The following is a 17808-nucleotide window of genomic DNA, read 5'->3' on the forward strand; positions in this document are numbered from 1 at the left end:
ATTCTGGACATCTTGTATTGACTCTAGAACATCTTAAATCCTTCCGTCAATCTACCTGTGCTTAAGTCTCCACCTCCCGATGTTACACTTACACCTGGCACCTTATTGCCCACATCAACACACATACTCGCTCTCTGATTCCATTAATACACGGACTCCACTCATCAGCTCCCTGTTTTAGCTGCAGTCCCTGTGGCGTGGGCTAATGAACACCTCCTCCCACCTGTGGGCGATTTTGTGTGTGAGTGATAGAGAGAGAGAGAGAGAGAGAGAGAGAGAGATAATGATCTGGACTCACTCCAGAAAGAGGTATTGGAGAGTTTGAGAGGGAGAGAGTGAGTCTGCATGTTATACCTTGTAGTGAACAAGCCCCTGCAGCAGGTGGCGACATAAACAGTGGTAGTTCTCATATTTTACATTTTCATTTTGTTTTTTTCTATGAAGTTCACTTACATTTGTGTGGGCTTATGTGCCGGAATTTTTTTTTCATGACTATTTCCAGCCAAGGCAACCTACAGGATATTTTGTCTCTGTGCCTTTAAGGCTGAAATATGTAAATGACCTGTTCTGATTGGCTGATCTCATTTTTTTTTTTTTTCAGACCGAGGATGTGTACACATTTTTTTAGTGAATCCCATACCATACTGAGTAACGTAAATCATTAAAATGATTATAAATGAAGTGCATTAGCTAGCTATGCTACATCCTTGGATTGAGTAGCGCTGCAGTGGAGAAGAGCGGGTTTTGTTCCTTTGTCAGAAAACCACTTCTGTACAGCTCTAAGTAAAGTACGTTTCATAATTTTGAATCCTGATCTGTGTCTTTCATCATCAGTCTCTGTAGCAGTGCTACTAACACTGAGTACTGAAACTAAAGCATGTGGGGATGTACACAGTAGGAAAATATGATCAGACTGTTTAAAAAAACACCATATTTGCATTTATTCCTCACTATTCTATTCAGTCAAACAGAGTAAAGTTGGCATAGACGGACTTTGATAGGAAATCTTGACTCTTCTGCTTCAGTTTTTCGAGCCAGTGCACCTCTACTCATATTGGGGAAGCTGCTGTGATTGTGTGTTTAAAATGGGCTAAAATCACACCGTGTAGGTCTGGCGGGAAAATGACAAGGCAATAGTTTAAAGTGACCAGCCACTTTGTGACCGACTGTCATGGAGTCAGTAACTCTTCTCTGTGTGATCAGAGCCTCCTGCACTGCGTTTGTTTATTAATTTGGCAGTGTACACTGTTACGTCACGCAGTATCAGCAACATATCAGAAATGTTGGTATCGATGAATTTTTATGAGTACTATGATTATGAGTACTTTATGATACTGATAACAATAAAAGGGGCTAAAAATTCTGATAAGTGATATTGGCCCCTGTAATTTTACATATTTCATATTTTTCAATTTATCTCCAGTACTTTTAGGTGTTTTTTTAGTTTTTTTAGCAGTACAATGATAAATTTGTCAGTTCTCAGTTGTTATAAAATCAAATAAACTCTTTTTTTATTTTGTAGCACTGGCAGTGCAAGCCAAACATTTTTTTTCTTATTTTTTATTAGTTCTCTTCATAAAAAATCTTATGCTGAAAGTTAGGTTTGGTTGTATTTTGCATGTTTTTTGTTCCTACCATGATGCTGTTTTGTGTTTAAATTTGCATGTATTGTTATCATATAGTTAAACGGGGGCACTCATACTGGGTTCCCCAGTGGCACGACAATCTAAGGTCTTGCCCTATCGTCATGAGTTCACAAGTTTGAATCCTGGAGATGCTGCGCCAGAAAAGCAACATCTCAGAGCTCATACAGGACAGGCTTTGCAGAGAGAGCTGTTGACTCTCAATCTGAGAGCAAAGTGTCCGTGAATGTTGGTCTGCTAGAACAGTGTTTTTTTTAATTATAGTCCTGGGGATCCCATTCCCTGTTTCTTTTCTTAGCTTATGTACGACATACTATTATCTATATAAATGTCTTAAAGTACATCACATAGCTTAAAGACAGTAATCACAGCCATGTTGAATTCTGAATTTTGTCTGTACTATTGTTTATCAACAACGGTATGTCATACTGTGTCAGAAACCACATACGTCTTTCTGAGGTTGCTTCACCGCGACTGAGTGATTTTAGGTGTCAATTTACATGATTCTGATAGGTATAAGTGTCCATGACTTGTTAGCTACATTACTTCTGCCCTGGAGCTTTGAGGCAGAATTCTGACATTGAACATGTCTTGGCTGATTGACTACCTTTGGGGGAGAGGAAACTGAATTTTAGTTGTGAAACTGTGAAAGTTGATTTTTCTTTAAACTGTCACTTTAACTATTCTAATACCTACAGAGGGTCTGATGTGTTTATGCGCATCAAATGCTTCAAGGTGGGCCTGACTCTGAACCCCCTGTGGAGAAACAGAGAGGCTTTGTGTGAGTGACTGATGTATATTGATTTTGTGTGTGTATAGTGTCAGCAGTTGTGCTGAGAGCTGACCCAAGCTTCTTTATTTCGCCCCAGTCATCGGTCTTTGTAAGCACAGTGACGCAGACATTACCTAGATCCAAACTGTCACTGCACTCAGTCTCACACACGTACGAATGCAGACTAGTATTTATGCCTTGTCAGGATGTGGAATCATAGATATGTCTGGCTATCCGCGCTCACGTGCACTGGATTTATCAGTTATATGGGAAACAAACAAATGTTTAGCAGATTTAATGCTAGTAAAAATCAGTTGCATCTCTACTCACCAGTATAGTGGTATAGCTCACTAGTAAGTCTTTCAGAGCGAGATATAGGCCTAGTCACTGGCCCGTTTATTTGAGAATTTTGTTCAGAAGCCAAAAGTAGCAAGTAAGAAATCCTTATGCGTCTGCTGACCGGTACTGCGTTTAGCAGAAAAAAACATATTTCTGTTCTCTCCTCCTACCTGTTCACTGCAGTGTTTGACCGTGGCTGTTTTTCAGGCACTGTCCTCAGATAGTCGACGGCTACCTATAACACCTGTTAGTGGATTTGGTTGAGCTTAACTATAGTTAAGCTTTATCGCTGTGTGTGTGTTGTGGAGTTTGACAGTCTCGTTACTCACTGCTAATGAGAGAGTGCAGCTGTTGCTGTGTGTGTGTGTGTGTGTGTGTGTGTGTGTGTGTGTGTGGGCAAGAGGGATGTGTGGAAACGTGCTGAGTGTTTTTGCATGGTGTTTATCAGCATTTCTGGCCAGAGAGTGTGTATTAGTGTGTGTGATGTGGTTGTGACAGCTATATCTGTGTTTGTGTGTGTTTATTTATTTCTTGTTTGTGTGTGGGATTGTATGATTATTTTTTCCTGACTGGCAGAGGTTGATAATATTGTAGTGGAATTCATTTTCATACCACCAAATGTGTGCATGCTGTGATATAAACACTTAGTTTTCCTGCTCTATGCAGTATTATGAACATTTATGGATGATTATGAACTGTTAGAGCAGCACATTATATTATTTATTTGGGTGATACATTATTTGGAAACGATTTAATGGGTTTTTTTTTAAATGTATTTTACATAAAAAAACATAAAATCGTTTCCAAATAATGTTGCAGTATTTTGGGTTTTAATATAGTATTGATACACAGATGCGTAAGTATAAATATTTTATTTAATGATTCATATTTTTTAAGACCACTGTTATAGGTTTTCTAAAAATGCATTTTTTTCTTAATCCACAAGACTGTCAAACCACAATACTTAAGATTAGCACATCACAACTTTTTTTTTGTTTTTTTTTAAATCTATTTGGTGTAATGACATTATGTAAGATGAAATATTGTTTTAAAAAAATGTTTAAGGCTTAAGGCTTTAAGTCCTTCTGTTCTGCCCAAAGTTTAGTGGATGACACTCAAAATACTCTTCCAGGACCACCGCATTTCACAGGTTGAAAAGGCATCTAATTGCTGAAATCCATGTTTATGAAAAGCAAACAGATGGAAAAACTGACAGTTGAACATTATTGGTTGTGGTTTCCAGGTTCTCTTTAAGCGAATTATACTTTATATATACTACATAGTCTATAGTCTATATAAAGGGTACTTACTGTATTATCTGTAACTCAACTGTGTTCTACCCTCACTAGCAAAGGATAAGGTCAGCTGAGAGGCTAACAGGCTGCTTCACTAATACTAATCAGAAACAGGATTTCAATTCAATGGTTCTCAGTATTAACAAAACGAAACAGTTCATAAAATGTCTGACATAGCTCATGCTTTATTTTATACTCTGTAGCATCTATGCCATCCCAGTTGTAGTTTTCTTTCTCCTAAACTTAGCACTCCACTGGCCCAAACACGTACAGCAGAGACTCCTGCATGCTGAATTAAGTTCTCTCCTGCTGTTCCAAAGTAGGAGAGTGAAATGGGGAAAAATCACCGCTGTGACTGTTGCTATTTACATCTCTTCCTGTTGTGAGTAGTTTTCCAGGTTTTAGGGCACCGGCCACTTCATGAGTTATGAATATTAAATATTACTCGTCACGTCATGCAGTGCCGTACATAGGACACGGCTGTGTGTTGAAAATTCAAGTTATGTTATGCATCATTCAAGCATTTGTGACTAGAGTGCATCCTTAAGTATTGCAACAATGTTGTGTTAGGGCTCAAGTGTTAAATATGGGGGCCAAAATGCAGTGTTTGTGGAGGAGCATACAAATTAGAAAGGTAGGTAGGGTTCCAAGTTTTTAATAAGTGAATTTTATAACATTTACACTGTGTACACTTGCAATTTAAAAAATAAGAAGAATGTAATAGATATAAAATTTTATGCAAGTGTAAATATATATTGGGTTCATCGAGTGAGGGAGAGCATTTAGGGCAGGGCTGGCCAAAGTTGGATTTTGTCCACCAGAACGTTTCTGTAATCCACCTTATTTCTTATTTTACTTTAAAAGTTGCATTTTAGTAACAAAATATATTGAAAAATATATTAAAGAAAAAACTGAATTTGAGCTTTATTTGTATACTTTTTTCTCTGTTTGGTGATTTTGGCCCACTGCAAACGTTGAACTTTGACTCCCCCGCGACAAAAAGTCTGGGCACCCCTGGTTTAGGCTAACTTTCTGTCACCCAATTGAAATGTCCTCACGGACCTATTTTGGGCAGCCGACTTTTTTGGTCTATATAGATGCACTTATGTGCGTGTGTGCGTGTGTACACTGATAGTGTCTCTAGTGCAGCATATGCTGAGGAGGAGAGGCCTGCAGGCTAAAGACCATCCTTCTGTCACCCTGGCAAGATTCCTTCACTGACTCTCTGTGTGTGTGTGTTGCTCTGTCATTTCAGAGAGGCTTAACTGTGACGCCCCTGCACATCCCCACACACAGGTTACACGCTCAAGTAATATCATACAGGGTGCACACACAAGTTCATACACACTCATCCACACACTGTCAAAACTTTTCACACCATCTTCATACTGACTGGAATGACACCCTCTCTCTCTCTCTCTCTCTTTTTTTCTCTCTCACTCTGTCCTCTCTGTGCTGAATTATTAAACAGTTGTATTGTGAATGGACTCCTGTCTGTGCTCTTAATTGCAGCAACAGAGAAAAATGCCAAATCCACACAAAGTATCCTCTCACTGTGTGGAGAAAGTGAGAATAGTTTGAGGGAAAGACAGCATGTTTCCTCCAAGCATGATCTGACCTTCAGAGCTTATGTGTATAAGTGTCACCGTGTGTGTGTGTGTGTGTGTGTGTGTGTGTGTGTGTGTGAGCGAGAGAGAGATCATCTGGTCTGTGTAAGAGGAAGTCCATTAACACCAACTACTGAAAACTACTGCAGGTGTTGCTGTGTGTTTGTTCCATGATGTATCAGAAGTTATGTACTTTCTTAGTAATACAACATCATAAACAAGTTCTCTTATTTCTGATCATTTCTTTCTTCTTTTATACAGGCTGTCATTATGTTGATGTTATATTTTGCCTTTAAGTGAATCAAATTGTGTATACTAATTAGCTGAAGTGGGCAGACTTGGCATGTACGTCTGGGTGATATGGCGATGTAATCGGATATTGTAAATAACTGATGAGTAACCCAGTGGTGATGCATAAAAAGCGATAATCGCTGTGTTAGGAAAAAGAACTGAGAGAAAGGAAACTAGAAAGGACCAGTAAAATATGTAGGAAAACTGTAGTTTACATTCCCTTAAGAAGTTTGTGGACATGTGCCCCAATAGTCAGCTTTTTCTTCTTGAAAGAGATTGTAATACTAGCTTTACCTGCTGCTTGGCTGTTCCCTTCTTCTTATTTTAAGTTAAGTTTAGCTTGAGTGTATGGAACCAGAAATAAATGCTGGTATGCTTTGGAAGTTCAGCCTGCTTCAGTGTGACTTGCTGCAAGAAAACAACTAAGCATTGGGTGGCTATTACCGTAGAGCAGCTAGCTTTAGACCTGAAACTTTTAGAAGTAGATAAAGTTCTTCTGACTCTCATCTACAGCCGAGAGACAGTATCAGAAATAAGTAATAAATATTAAATAATATGTACACATAATGGTGTATTCACTTGTATTCACAGTTAAAACATTAGGCTTTTAAAAGCTGTTAGGCTAAGGTAGAGTAAATTTAATCAATTTAAAATTATGATAATGAGACAGTATTGTGCTAATTATTTTTAAATATCATCCAGGCCTGTTAGCATGTGTAAAGCATACAGCTGAAACGTTTGTGTGTGTGTGTGAGAGAGAGAGAATGTGACAGTGTGTATTTGTGAGATTGTGAGAATAGTGTATGCAGTGCTGACCTGTTTGTATCAAGCTGGATCAGAAAGAGAGCAGAGCAAAGCACTGAATCCAGCCTGATCCAGCTCTAATCAATTCTGGATCCTTACACACATACACGACACACCATCAGCTCTCTCTTCTTACTGTCCTCTCTCTGTCTGAGAGGTGGTGTTGTATTGCTGTAGATCGATGCAGATACTCATACAGAAGCAGAAAGCTGCTGCTGCAGCTATTAGCAGTGCCTCCTCTCTCAGGCGCTGGTGGCATTTGTCACGCTCTGACAGCACAGCCTCCACTCACACTGACCTGAGAACAGCCAAACGCTGCACACTTTCTCTGGCACATTCGTAACTGCACTCAGTGTCAATGTATTCCCCCACCTGGGGGTGGTTTCAGCCTTCAGCTTGTCATCCACATTACATTGCACATTAGTACTGTTACTAACACGTGCAAGAGAGCATTTTTATTATATAAAATATAACTCGGTTTATATAGTGTTGTTCAGCTGACAGATATGTTCAGGTGCCACCTGTGAATTGTTAAATGTAACTCAGTTCTCAAACACCAGATTTCTTAAACTCCAATAAACAGCAGAAACAGTCTTAAATAATATAAATATTGCAAAACTGGGGTTGGAACTACCCAGAGTTCTGTTTGGTTTTTGGTCTATTTCATTGACCTCTTATTGTTCATATTTTACATCAGTTTTTTCTATTGAATTTTGTCCGGTTGTTTTGGGATTTTATGTGTTATAAAATGTTGCTTTCATGTTGAAGGTTTTGACGTTTAATGTTTGGAAAACCTTTTAAATGTTTCTATTATTTTAACCATGTTGATATTGTGTGTTTAGATTTGCCAGTCTATGTTATAGTCATGTAGTTGAAACTGGTTCCTCATGTTGGGCTCCCAAGTGGCACAACCGTTTTGCTCTGTCGTCGCAAATTGTGCTATTTTGGTTATCCTCGTCTTTGTTTTGAAACTGTTCCAAAACAACTGTTAGTAAAGCTTCTCAAAGAGGCTGGCAAGTCTTCTGTGTGGCTACACATCTGCTGCATTGCTGTTCACTGATGCTTAAAGCTAATGTATCTGAATGTTCCTTGCCTTGAGTGCAGTTTAATAACTAAATGCCATTTAATGCCTTGTTTAATAAGCGAATGTAGTTTATGACGTTGTTAAATAAGTGAACATGGTATTGTTTAGTAAAGGAATGCAGACTGTTACCTTGTTTTATAAGAGAATGCAGCTTTTTTCATTGTTTAGGTGAATGCAGCTTATCACCTTGTTGAATAAGTGAATGCAGCTTATAGCTTATATTGTTTAATAAGTGAATACAGTTTATTACATTGTTTGACGAGTGAATGCAACTTACAGCTTATCGCATTGTTCAATAAGTGAATGTAACGTATAGCTTATTACATTTTTAATTAGGAAATACAGCTTATTGCGTTTAATGTATTACATACATGTAGCTTTATACATTGCTTATTAAGGGGCTGATACACAGCATGAGTAGAGAGTGTGTGTGTGTCTGTCTGTCTGTCTGTCTGTTTCTATCACATTTCTCTAAGCATGTTGGTTTGAGGCTATTATGAAGCAGTAGGAGGGCTACAGAGGTGACCTTCCTACAGGCTCACACACTCGTACACACACTCTTTCTCACACACACAGGCTCTTGTTTAGGCACAGATTTCTCACAGTTGTCCAGCTTCAGGGAGCTGGACTGGCGCACGTCTACCTGCAGGTGTAAGTGGCTTATTTTAGCCTTTTTATAGACAAGCTTAACCATCCACTCTCTGGAAATCAGTCAGTACAGAGCTGTCACAAAGGAGAAAAACATGCTATGAAATATTCCTCACGTGGTGTACTTTGAACTTTTTCTCAGAATCACTCAGCAGCCACATTATTCCTTTATTCATTCACGCTCCAGTCATTTTAGCCCCCTGTGTGTGCTGTGTGTTTGTTATTTAAATGCTTTGTTGAGTTCCCTAGATTGCTAAACTAGTGCTATATTGGAAACCTTCTTAGAGTGTTTCTACTGTCCAAGTGTGAGAAATGCTGAACAGAGCTGGGTCACTCAATGTGTCTCAATCAGGAAGAATAAATGAATAAATATCTTTCCCTGTCTCTTTTCAGAATTTTCAGGCTCTTCCCAAGCAGCCAGTGCAGATCACAAAGAGGCAGTATATTCAAGGTAAAGGACATTAAAAATTCAGGAGGCTTTGCAGATGCACTGTGGTAATGTGATCAGCTATTCACTTCGTTAAGTTTAAACTAAAAAGCTGTAGGCAAATTGTATGATAGGATATAAAATCTCAGCGAGAAGTGACAAACTTTGCAAGAGGTGAAGAGAGTAAAGGAAAGAGGTGGTGTATTAAAGCTGAAAGCAAGAAATAAGAAGTTCTTCTCAGAATATGCTCAAAGTAAGATATCTTCAGTTTGGTTATCTGGGTTTCGAGCAAGAGTTGAGGCTTGACTTGTTTGAAGATCTATTACTTTTTCTTTGCTGTCCAGTGTACAACGTTCAAAAGCATCAATATTTTCCTGTTTTGCTTGTTTATTGTCCACCTTTAACATCCCTAAAGAACTACAGAGAAGACCATGGTCTGGACAATTCTGATCTTTTCTGGACAAATTCATTTGAAGATCTTTTCAGCTCCTTTATCCTTGTTCTACCTAGTGCCAATTTCTGTTTTATTTCTTGACTGCTGGGTCCTCTGTTGTTAATAATTGATCTGAGTAGGCAAAAGCCGTCCACCATTTCCACATCTTTTCCATCATTGGCCAAATTAGCCAAGTTAGTCTTTCCTGTCATCACAACCGTAGTTGTCTTCTTATTGAGCTGGAGTCCCATCTTTTGATACTGTTCTTTAATTTTCCTCATGAGGTCCTTCCGGTCTTCCAGATTTTCCACTTTTTTTTTCATCCACAAATCCTGAATCCTTGATCATTTTCCTCCAGTGCCGCTTCTCTCATTTTATGTTCTGCATGGGGGTTGAACAGGTATGATAATAATATGCAGCCCTGTCCTACTCTTTTGCCACTGTGGTACCAGTCTGTTTGTTTTTCTGTACTGACCGTGGGATTAGGATATAAATTGACTTCTTCCAATCTGTCGACCGTTTTCCAGTTTTTCCAGCATAATTTGCTCAGAACTTTAACCGAGTCTTTTAGAATGTTGAAATATGCCTAAAGGAATGGATCAGCAAAAAATCAAATTTACACAATTTCTGCTCTTTAGTCTAGCACCGGAGCTACGAGGCTGCTCTTGCTAAATTCACAAAGTCAGTAGTCACCCAAATCTATGCACACATACATTCATAGAGCACTTTATTAGGCACACTCTACTAATACTGTGTAGGGCCACCTTTTGCTCTCAAAGCCGCCTCAGTTTTTCATGTCACGGATTCCACAAGATGTTGGAAACATTCTTTTGAGATTCTGGTTCATCTTGACATGATTCCATCATGCAATCCCTGCAGATTTTTCAGGTGCGCTTTCATGTTGTGAAGAGGAGATCAGCAGCTATAGAAATACTTAAACCAGCCTGCCTGGCACAAGAAGTCATGTCAGAGTCAAAATTACTGAGATCATTTTTTTTTCCTCATTCTGATGATTGATGTGAACATGCTGGCCTGTATCTTCATGCTTTTATGCATTGCACCGCTACCACACACTTGGCTGATTAGATAATTGCATGAATGAGTTGCTGTACATGTGTTGCTAATAAAGTGCTCAGTGAGTGTACATGCCCTAAACTTCTCTCAACCCACTCAAACACAACATACAGGTCTTTGTTAAGGTGGCGCGGACTTGTTCGTACATTTTAGGTCAAAGTATTACCTACAGTGAACTATAAAAATAAACAATACTTCGCAATGTAGCTGAACGCTGCAGGCAGCTGTTTAAAAGGGTGTTGTGCCAAGTTCTACCTCCCCCACAGAAACTGGCTTCCTTTCACGTGCGCACACACAACCTCAGGGAAGATAGAATACATATGAAATTTTATGGGTGACTATTGACTACTAGTGTTTGTAAGAAGGCTTGTGACAATTTGCTTTGGCGGAGCTCGCAAAGTCCATTATTTTGCCTTTTCACTGCGCCTTTTGAACCCACATCTTACAAATATACAACAGTTAGCAGGTGGTTCTATATGCAGTTTGTGATTAGCTACAGCCAAAGTAAATCAAATGTTAATTTCATATACATTGTTAGCGCTTGATGTGGTCAAAGCACATTTTCCACTGCACCTGTTCATGTATGCACATTTGGCCCTGAGTTTTTCTTGTTAAGATAGTACTGAACTATGGCAGGGCTAGAAGGAAATACAAGTAGAAATTGTTTAACAATTATATTGCAACATTCCAAAAAAATCAGAATGTGATGTTTTTATTGTATTACATTTTTCCATGGGTACATATCAATTTTGTACAGACTCTACACCCCAGTACAATTACAGTAATCTAACAAAATAAGCAAGAGTGCAGCAAAAAGATTTTCACATAACACATAGATCAGAGCCTGTGCTCAATGCTGGCATCTGAGTTTCTGTATGCCCCAAAATTTCCACTCGGTCAGTTCCGGTCCCTCTGTCTCTATTTCTCTCTGCCTCTTTTCCATCCTCTACAATGACCCCGGTCTTATCTTTTCTTACTCTTGGTGAGCCTTTCTCTCTTCTCTGTTGTTTTGTCCCTCTCTCTTCCATTCCTCTCCACTTTATGCCTCTCTTTGCCCTTCGTTTTGCCCTGCATTTTACAACAGCTCTATATCACGGGCTCAGAGGCATTGATGTGTTGGAACAGTGTGTTAGTTTTCGTCCCTATGCACACCCATCAATCTCCTCATGCCGTCCCTTCCCTTACCTCCATCTCCCTCAGTGAGGTTGTTCTGTTCTGTTGAGGTCTTCGAAACAGACTAAGAAATCTATTGGTTTGTTTCAAGGGGAACCAATATTTTAACATTTCTGTTCTTGCGCTCCAACATAGAATAGTCAGTTTGTAAAGTTATTAGACCCAGTGGTTGTATTTTGTATATATTAGCCTGTCTACACATACAGGCTATGGAATTTTACTGTTTATGAATTAGTAAATAGAGGGAAGATATAAATATGAAGCTAGTGGGCTGTACAAGATGAGAAAATTAACCAGTAACAGAGATTTCAAATTAACATTTCTGTTAGGAAGCATTACATTTTTGGTTGGAATCGTTGTTCCTAACAAAACATTGTTTAGTTTAGTTTTGTTTCTTATTCCTCAAACTTTTCTGGAGCCCTGGTTCTGACCCACTTTATTCTCATTAAAATATTTCTTGTAGTTGTTTTAATGCTGTGACTAGTTTTCTAAGCTGTTTTGCCGTTTGATTGTATTTGTATAAACATTTAAGGAAATAATTTGGTAAAAAAAGAACATTTTTCCATTTACCCCTGATATCTCACAGCCAAAACTGGTTTGTTGTGCAAATTTTGCCTGTTTTGTTTTGCACTGGAGTTACATGGCTAACGTTGCTAACAAACACTAGTCAAAAGACACCTAATAGCTTACGTAAAAATATGCCCAAAAAATTTCCTGCTCATTCCACCATGTTTTTAAGGTTGCCCAGACTTGTTGATAGGGCACAGTAGGGTTTACTGTCAACTATAAAATGCTAACTGGTGCATTTTTGTTTATAGTTTACAGTAGGTCATACTGTCCTAAATCATATGGACAACTCTCTACGATGTTAATGAAGACCTGCAGTTTAAGCGGGTTCAGTGAAGTTCTGGGGATGTATTTACGGAAACCTTTGGGTGACTGTTGACTTCTGATGTTTGTTATCTAGTGCAAAACTAAAGAAGCAACATTTGGACACTAACCATGTCTTGATTGATCAACTGCACCTGGGATAAGTGCAAAATTGTGTAAATTTGATTTTTCACCAAGCCATGTCTTTAAACCCATGGGACTGCTTGTAATCCCGATTCCTTACTCTCATAACTCTATAACATGCAGAGAAGCTTCATAGTAGTTACTGAATTTATAGTAGAATCTAACTTGTACGTCTTAAGATTAATAACAAAGTGATAATCGGTTTAACTGGTTACTCTGTGATTGGCTGTGATTACAGGAAAGGAGGCAGAGCTTGTGACTGTTCATCCGCGCTCCATGTTCATACCCCAAGAAGGCTGGACTTTCCTCTCTGCAGGTGAGACCCTCAGGAAGAGACCATTAGTTAATGTTGGCTGCGTCTTTGGTTAACTAATGCTACTGCTATTGTCTGGGCTTTTTTTCTACCACTAGTTAAGGCACTCCTTTACAGAACTTGTGAGAATATGTGTAAAAGAGTGTGAGGACTGAAGCATGTAGGTCTTCATGTAGGGTGGCTGTAGAACATTCAAGACCAGAAGCAGTCTCCTCACTGTCCCTGACCACAAGAGTGCATCTGAGATGTGAGAGAGAGAGAGAGAGAGCGCACTGTGCAGCAATACACTTGTCCCTGCTTGTTCTTCCCGCATGTAGTCTAGTGCTGCTTGGAATGTGTGTGCATGTGTAAGTGAAAGTGGTCTGAGGGTGTTTCTGTATAAGCAAGGCAGTTAGACTGAGGCATGTCTGGGTTTTTTGTGAACTGGTCAGTCCATAGAAACAGAACAGGCTTCAACAATTAGTTGATAAAGTTAATTATGGAAGAAAGGCAATGCATTGTTTATGCAAAAACAAAATATAAACAAATCTGTATTTATTAGTTAAAACTTGAGAGATTTGAGAATTGACTCATATTTTCACAATTTACCACCGACAATCATATCAGTCAGTAAAGTATGTTATGGCATATTTAATTATATCCACTGATGTTACTGGTTATTGAATCCATCAAGGGACTGGGCTCTAAGTGGAATTTCAGTTGTCCTAAAGATTTGTAACTTGATGATCATTAAATAGTCAGACTTGAAAAGTCCTAAACAATATTTTAGAGTGAAAAGTTCAGCTTTTCTGACTGATTAGGACCATTTCTGACTGCACAGCGTTTGACAGTGGTGTAGCCAAAAACAACATAAAAAACCTCAGGACAGCATTATTTTTTCCATTTTACTGAAACCTTTATTTTCTGGTAGAGGTCGGACTTTGAGTGTGTGTAAGAGATTACAACAGTAGACTTCTGTTCAACCAGGAATGATTACAGGATCCATGGTGGTTAATTTTGGTGGCCAGCACAAGCAGGAAATTGGCCAAACACCTTTCTTTCAGTACAGTCCCACTCAGCACAAATCCAACAGCGGATGCCCAAATTTGCAAAAATCTTTCAATGGAAATGACAATATTGTTCTTATTTGGCAGTCAGTAGTTCATTCATGCTAGAGCGTATTTCTAAAAGCGCAAATAAATTAACAAAATAAATTGACAGCCTTTTTAAAGTTTATCAGTAAAAAGTTTTTTCATTGGTCATCCTCACAGACTGCAGTACAGGGGCGCTAAGGCTTTTGTTGTTTCATTGCACAACAAAAAAGAAATTGTCACACAGAGGGAACTTTGAATGATGGCAGTGTTGTGACGAAGGCAAAGTGTGAGGAAACAGCAGAAAGTAATAATAGTTGACAAATAAATCAAGTAGAAAGTAATTGTCAGTTACATGCTCCCCAAAACTATCTCAGAGAGAAAAGAGTGGGAAAGAGGAGGATAGAGAGTGAGAAAATGAGCCTTAGATGCAGAGAGAATGAGAGAAGAGAGTCAGGAAGGTCACTTAAATGGCTGTGGCCTCTGTTGTTCTTATTAAGTGGCCTCAAGGACACCCTTATAGAGTGTGTCCACTCTAATGGGTCTGTGTTTGTTCTGGCTGTATTTACTGTGTGAGAGAGATAGTAAAAGTTCCTGTCCTTAAGTAGCCTTGTCTCATCGAATTGGGTGATATGTCCTGCTGTCACCAGAAGGAGAACAGAAAGAGAGACAGACAGCCTATAACAAGGACAGAGCTTTCCCTCGTTCCCTGGATGGCCGGTGGCCTCTGTGTCACGGACTAACCTCCTCTCCACCTCTCTCTTTTCTTTTCTTCTACTCTATTCTGAAAGTCCTCAAATTACCCCACAATCTTTTGCTTTATCTTCTCCTGTCAACATGATCGTCTCCAGGCCTGCTAATGGTGCTGCTGCTGAGCCCTGTAAATAAAACTGCAAATCCCATGATTCCATGCAGTGTCTTTCTGAAAAGCCTCTCAATACTCTGTCAATAACGGCATTTTTCCTGGAAGCACTGCATAAAGCCCCAGAAGAGCAAGCCGCCCCGAGTGCTGTTCTATATCAGTGAGGGCCGGGATTATCGTGCCCTGGTCAGTGTGAGTTAGATGCACAGAACTGACACAGAATCAGGCTATTCTTACTGAAAGTTAATACCATTCAGAGACAGTCTAGGTCATACCAGAGGCCCTCTCACTCTCAAATGTGCACTTAGAGGGTTCAGCTATTACATTACTGACCCAACGATGATGATTTCCTTAGTATGTGTTCACATTGGTACAAACAGGCAGGCAGACAGACTGAATGGTATGGCAATTTAAACCCTGAGTAATTTGTCGTGTTACACAGTATTCTGTAAAGCAGTATTATATCCCTCAGCCTCAGTGGTTTAACAGAATTTTATAGTGTATTCATGTTTGAGTTTATCAATATTTTCTCACTACAATACACAACACGCATTATGCAAATACATCATACAATCGTTGGAAATCCCTATGGTGTCGACCAGCCTTGACTGCTAGCCTTGCCACTAATCAAAGCTAAAAAATGCAACCAAGCTAGCATTAGTGCAACAAAAATGGATGTCACAGACATTCTGCCAAAGAAAAGAAGCTGTCCATCCATGCTCCATGTTCAGTAAAGTACCTCACTGAAGTACCTCAAAGTAGTCTTTGAGGTTTTTTTTACTGAGGTAAAGTACTTCAATAGCCACCTACATTAATAACTTCAGCTTTTAGCTTGTCCTTCTCAAGTCATTTCTGTCATTTGAGTAATTGTAATAATTATTTGAAGACAGTTACTACAGTATTCACCAGCTAATGAGACAATTACTACTGCATTTACCAGCTAATGAGACAGTTACTACTGCATTCACCAGCTAACGAAGAAAAAAAACTCGTGTTATAGTTTCTTCAACATACCGCCTCCCTCCTTTGCTTTGATGCTGCTTTGGACACACTTAGCATTCTCTCAAAAAGCTTTGTATTTAGAAATAAATTCATACCTAGGCACCAACTTTATTACTTATTTGTTTTTAAATATTTTTTAGTCTTTTTCTAAAGTAACAATTCAGATTAAAACGTCTTTAAAATTTTGAAAAACACACATTTAATCAGGTGTCTCCAAATATTTGACTGGCAGCATGCTGTGGTGCTAGAAAGACTTTAAAACATTTAGAATTTTCTGAATTTCATCTTAAATCTTTTCACATTTGACCTGAATGTGATAAAGACAACCCTGCAAGACAAATAACACAAACAGTTATGTTTTTCATTCATTTATTAAACAAAGGGATTCAACATTTAATGTCTATGTTGGCAAAAATATAACTGCTATGACCCCCTTGAGTGCCGGTGACTTTAACTAAACATTTACTGTAAATGTTGATCAGTTCTACATATTGACTTGGAGAAATTTTAATTCATTCCTCACTACAGAGCTGGTTTAACTCAGTGACACTGATGGGCTTCCTTGTTTGAACTCCATGCAGCAGGTTCCTCCACAACGGTTTTGTTGGATTAAGATCTGGATTGACTTGACGCTTAAAAAATGCAAAGATTTGTCTTGTGGCACATGCGGGTGGTCTTTTGGAAACTTTAAACAGGTGTCAGTGATCCTCGGGGAAGGTAGTGGCTTCCTCTCTGCTAACGTTCTATTCGTGTTCAGTGCTTGCCTGATGGTAGACTTTTATGAACACTGACATTAGCCAGCACAGGACCACACTCCAGATCTTAAGATGTTACCTGGGGTTCTTTGTGCTGTCCCAGAATATTAGACGCCTTACTCTTAGTGTTTTATAACCTCTTCAGGCCTACTGAGCATCGGCTCAGCTGTTTTTCTGATATACTTAGAAATCTCTTTTGACCGAGGCATGGCGTGCTCTCACAAATGTGTGTGGTGAGGACTCAGGGTGATGTTTTTTAGATAGGGAGGGTTTAACCACACTTTGTCATCCGAATGACTGCACCTCCTGATCCTAATCATCCCCTGTGCTGCTAAACTGATAATCCTAGAGGTTCACATACTTTTACAAACAAAGACATTTAATGTTGAATCACTTTGTTCAGTAAATGAAGAAAAAACTCTTACTGTTTGTGTTATTTGCTTTGTTGGGTTGTCTTTATTTTTATGGCTAAGATGACAGTCTAGTGACATTTTATGTCAAATTTAATGAGAAAATGTAGAAATGTAGTGAATTCAGAAGGGTTCATAAACGTTCTAGCACCACTGTATGTTTACAAACAATCTAAGATAGAAAGTGTGTGTGGTGTGTTGCATGTGCGTGTGCATAAGAGAGAGGGAGAAAAGTGTTGAAAAACGAGCCCAGTAATATCTGAGGTCACTTGACCCTCCCTCAGAAAATACTGACGCACATGCATCTATCTTTAGAGCCCCTTTTGATTATGAATCAATATGAATCTAAATTTAACCAAGCATAAAACCACCCTTAAATGGAGCTTCTTACAAGCCCCCAGGTGTAGGGGTCTATTGTATCAAGAATGCCCCAGAAAATCCTCGCATTCAGTGGCTTTTGTAGGGAGATTGGATATAGTCTGTAAAGAAACCTTATCATATTCATTTCATACAACATACAATATTGTTACTGTTGCTGCTGCTGTTGGATGAATATGATGCATGTTTAGGGGAAATTTTGATCCACAGTGATGTAATATGCTGTAATAACTGACACAGATTGTTTATTATGATGGTTTCAAAGTGTAAATGTCTGACCTCACAATGATTCGGTTTGATTGTGACTCTGCTGGAATCACTTCAGTGCATCATGATTTATGATGCACTTGATTCATTTAATGAAATATCACAAAATAGTCTTTAAAAACACATTAAATTACATAAATTTGTTTA

The 17808-nt window shown here is 38.8% G+C and overlaps 1 protein-coding gene across 1 annotated transcript in view; it reads left to right on the forward strand.

Moving 5' to 3' along the window:
- poln (polymerase (DNA directed) nu) overlaps positions 1-17808 on the forward strand; it is a 79067-nt gene that overhangs the window by 36596 nt on the left and 24663 nt on the right. Inside the window, exons 15-16 of the mRNA XM_036595984.1 lie at positions 8877-8934; positions 12843-12920. Coding sequence (XP_036451877.1) covers positions 8877-8934; positions 12843-12920 — 136 coding nt within the window. The remainder of the gene's footprint in view (positions 1-8876; positions 8935-12842; positions 12921-17808) is intronic.

The sequence above is a fragment of the Colossoma macropomum genome, unplaced genomic scaffold, assembly GCF_904425465.1.
Source record: "Colossoma macropomum unplaced genomic scaffold, Colossoma_macropomum, whole genome shotgun sequence".
Taxonomy (NCBI): Eukaryota; Metazoa; Chordata; class Actinopteri; order Characiformes; family Serrasalmidae; genus Colossoma; species Colossoma macropomum.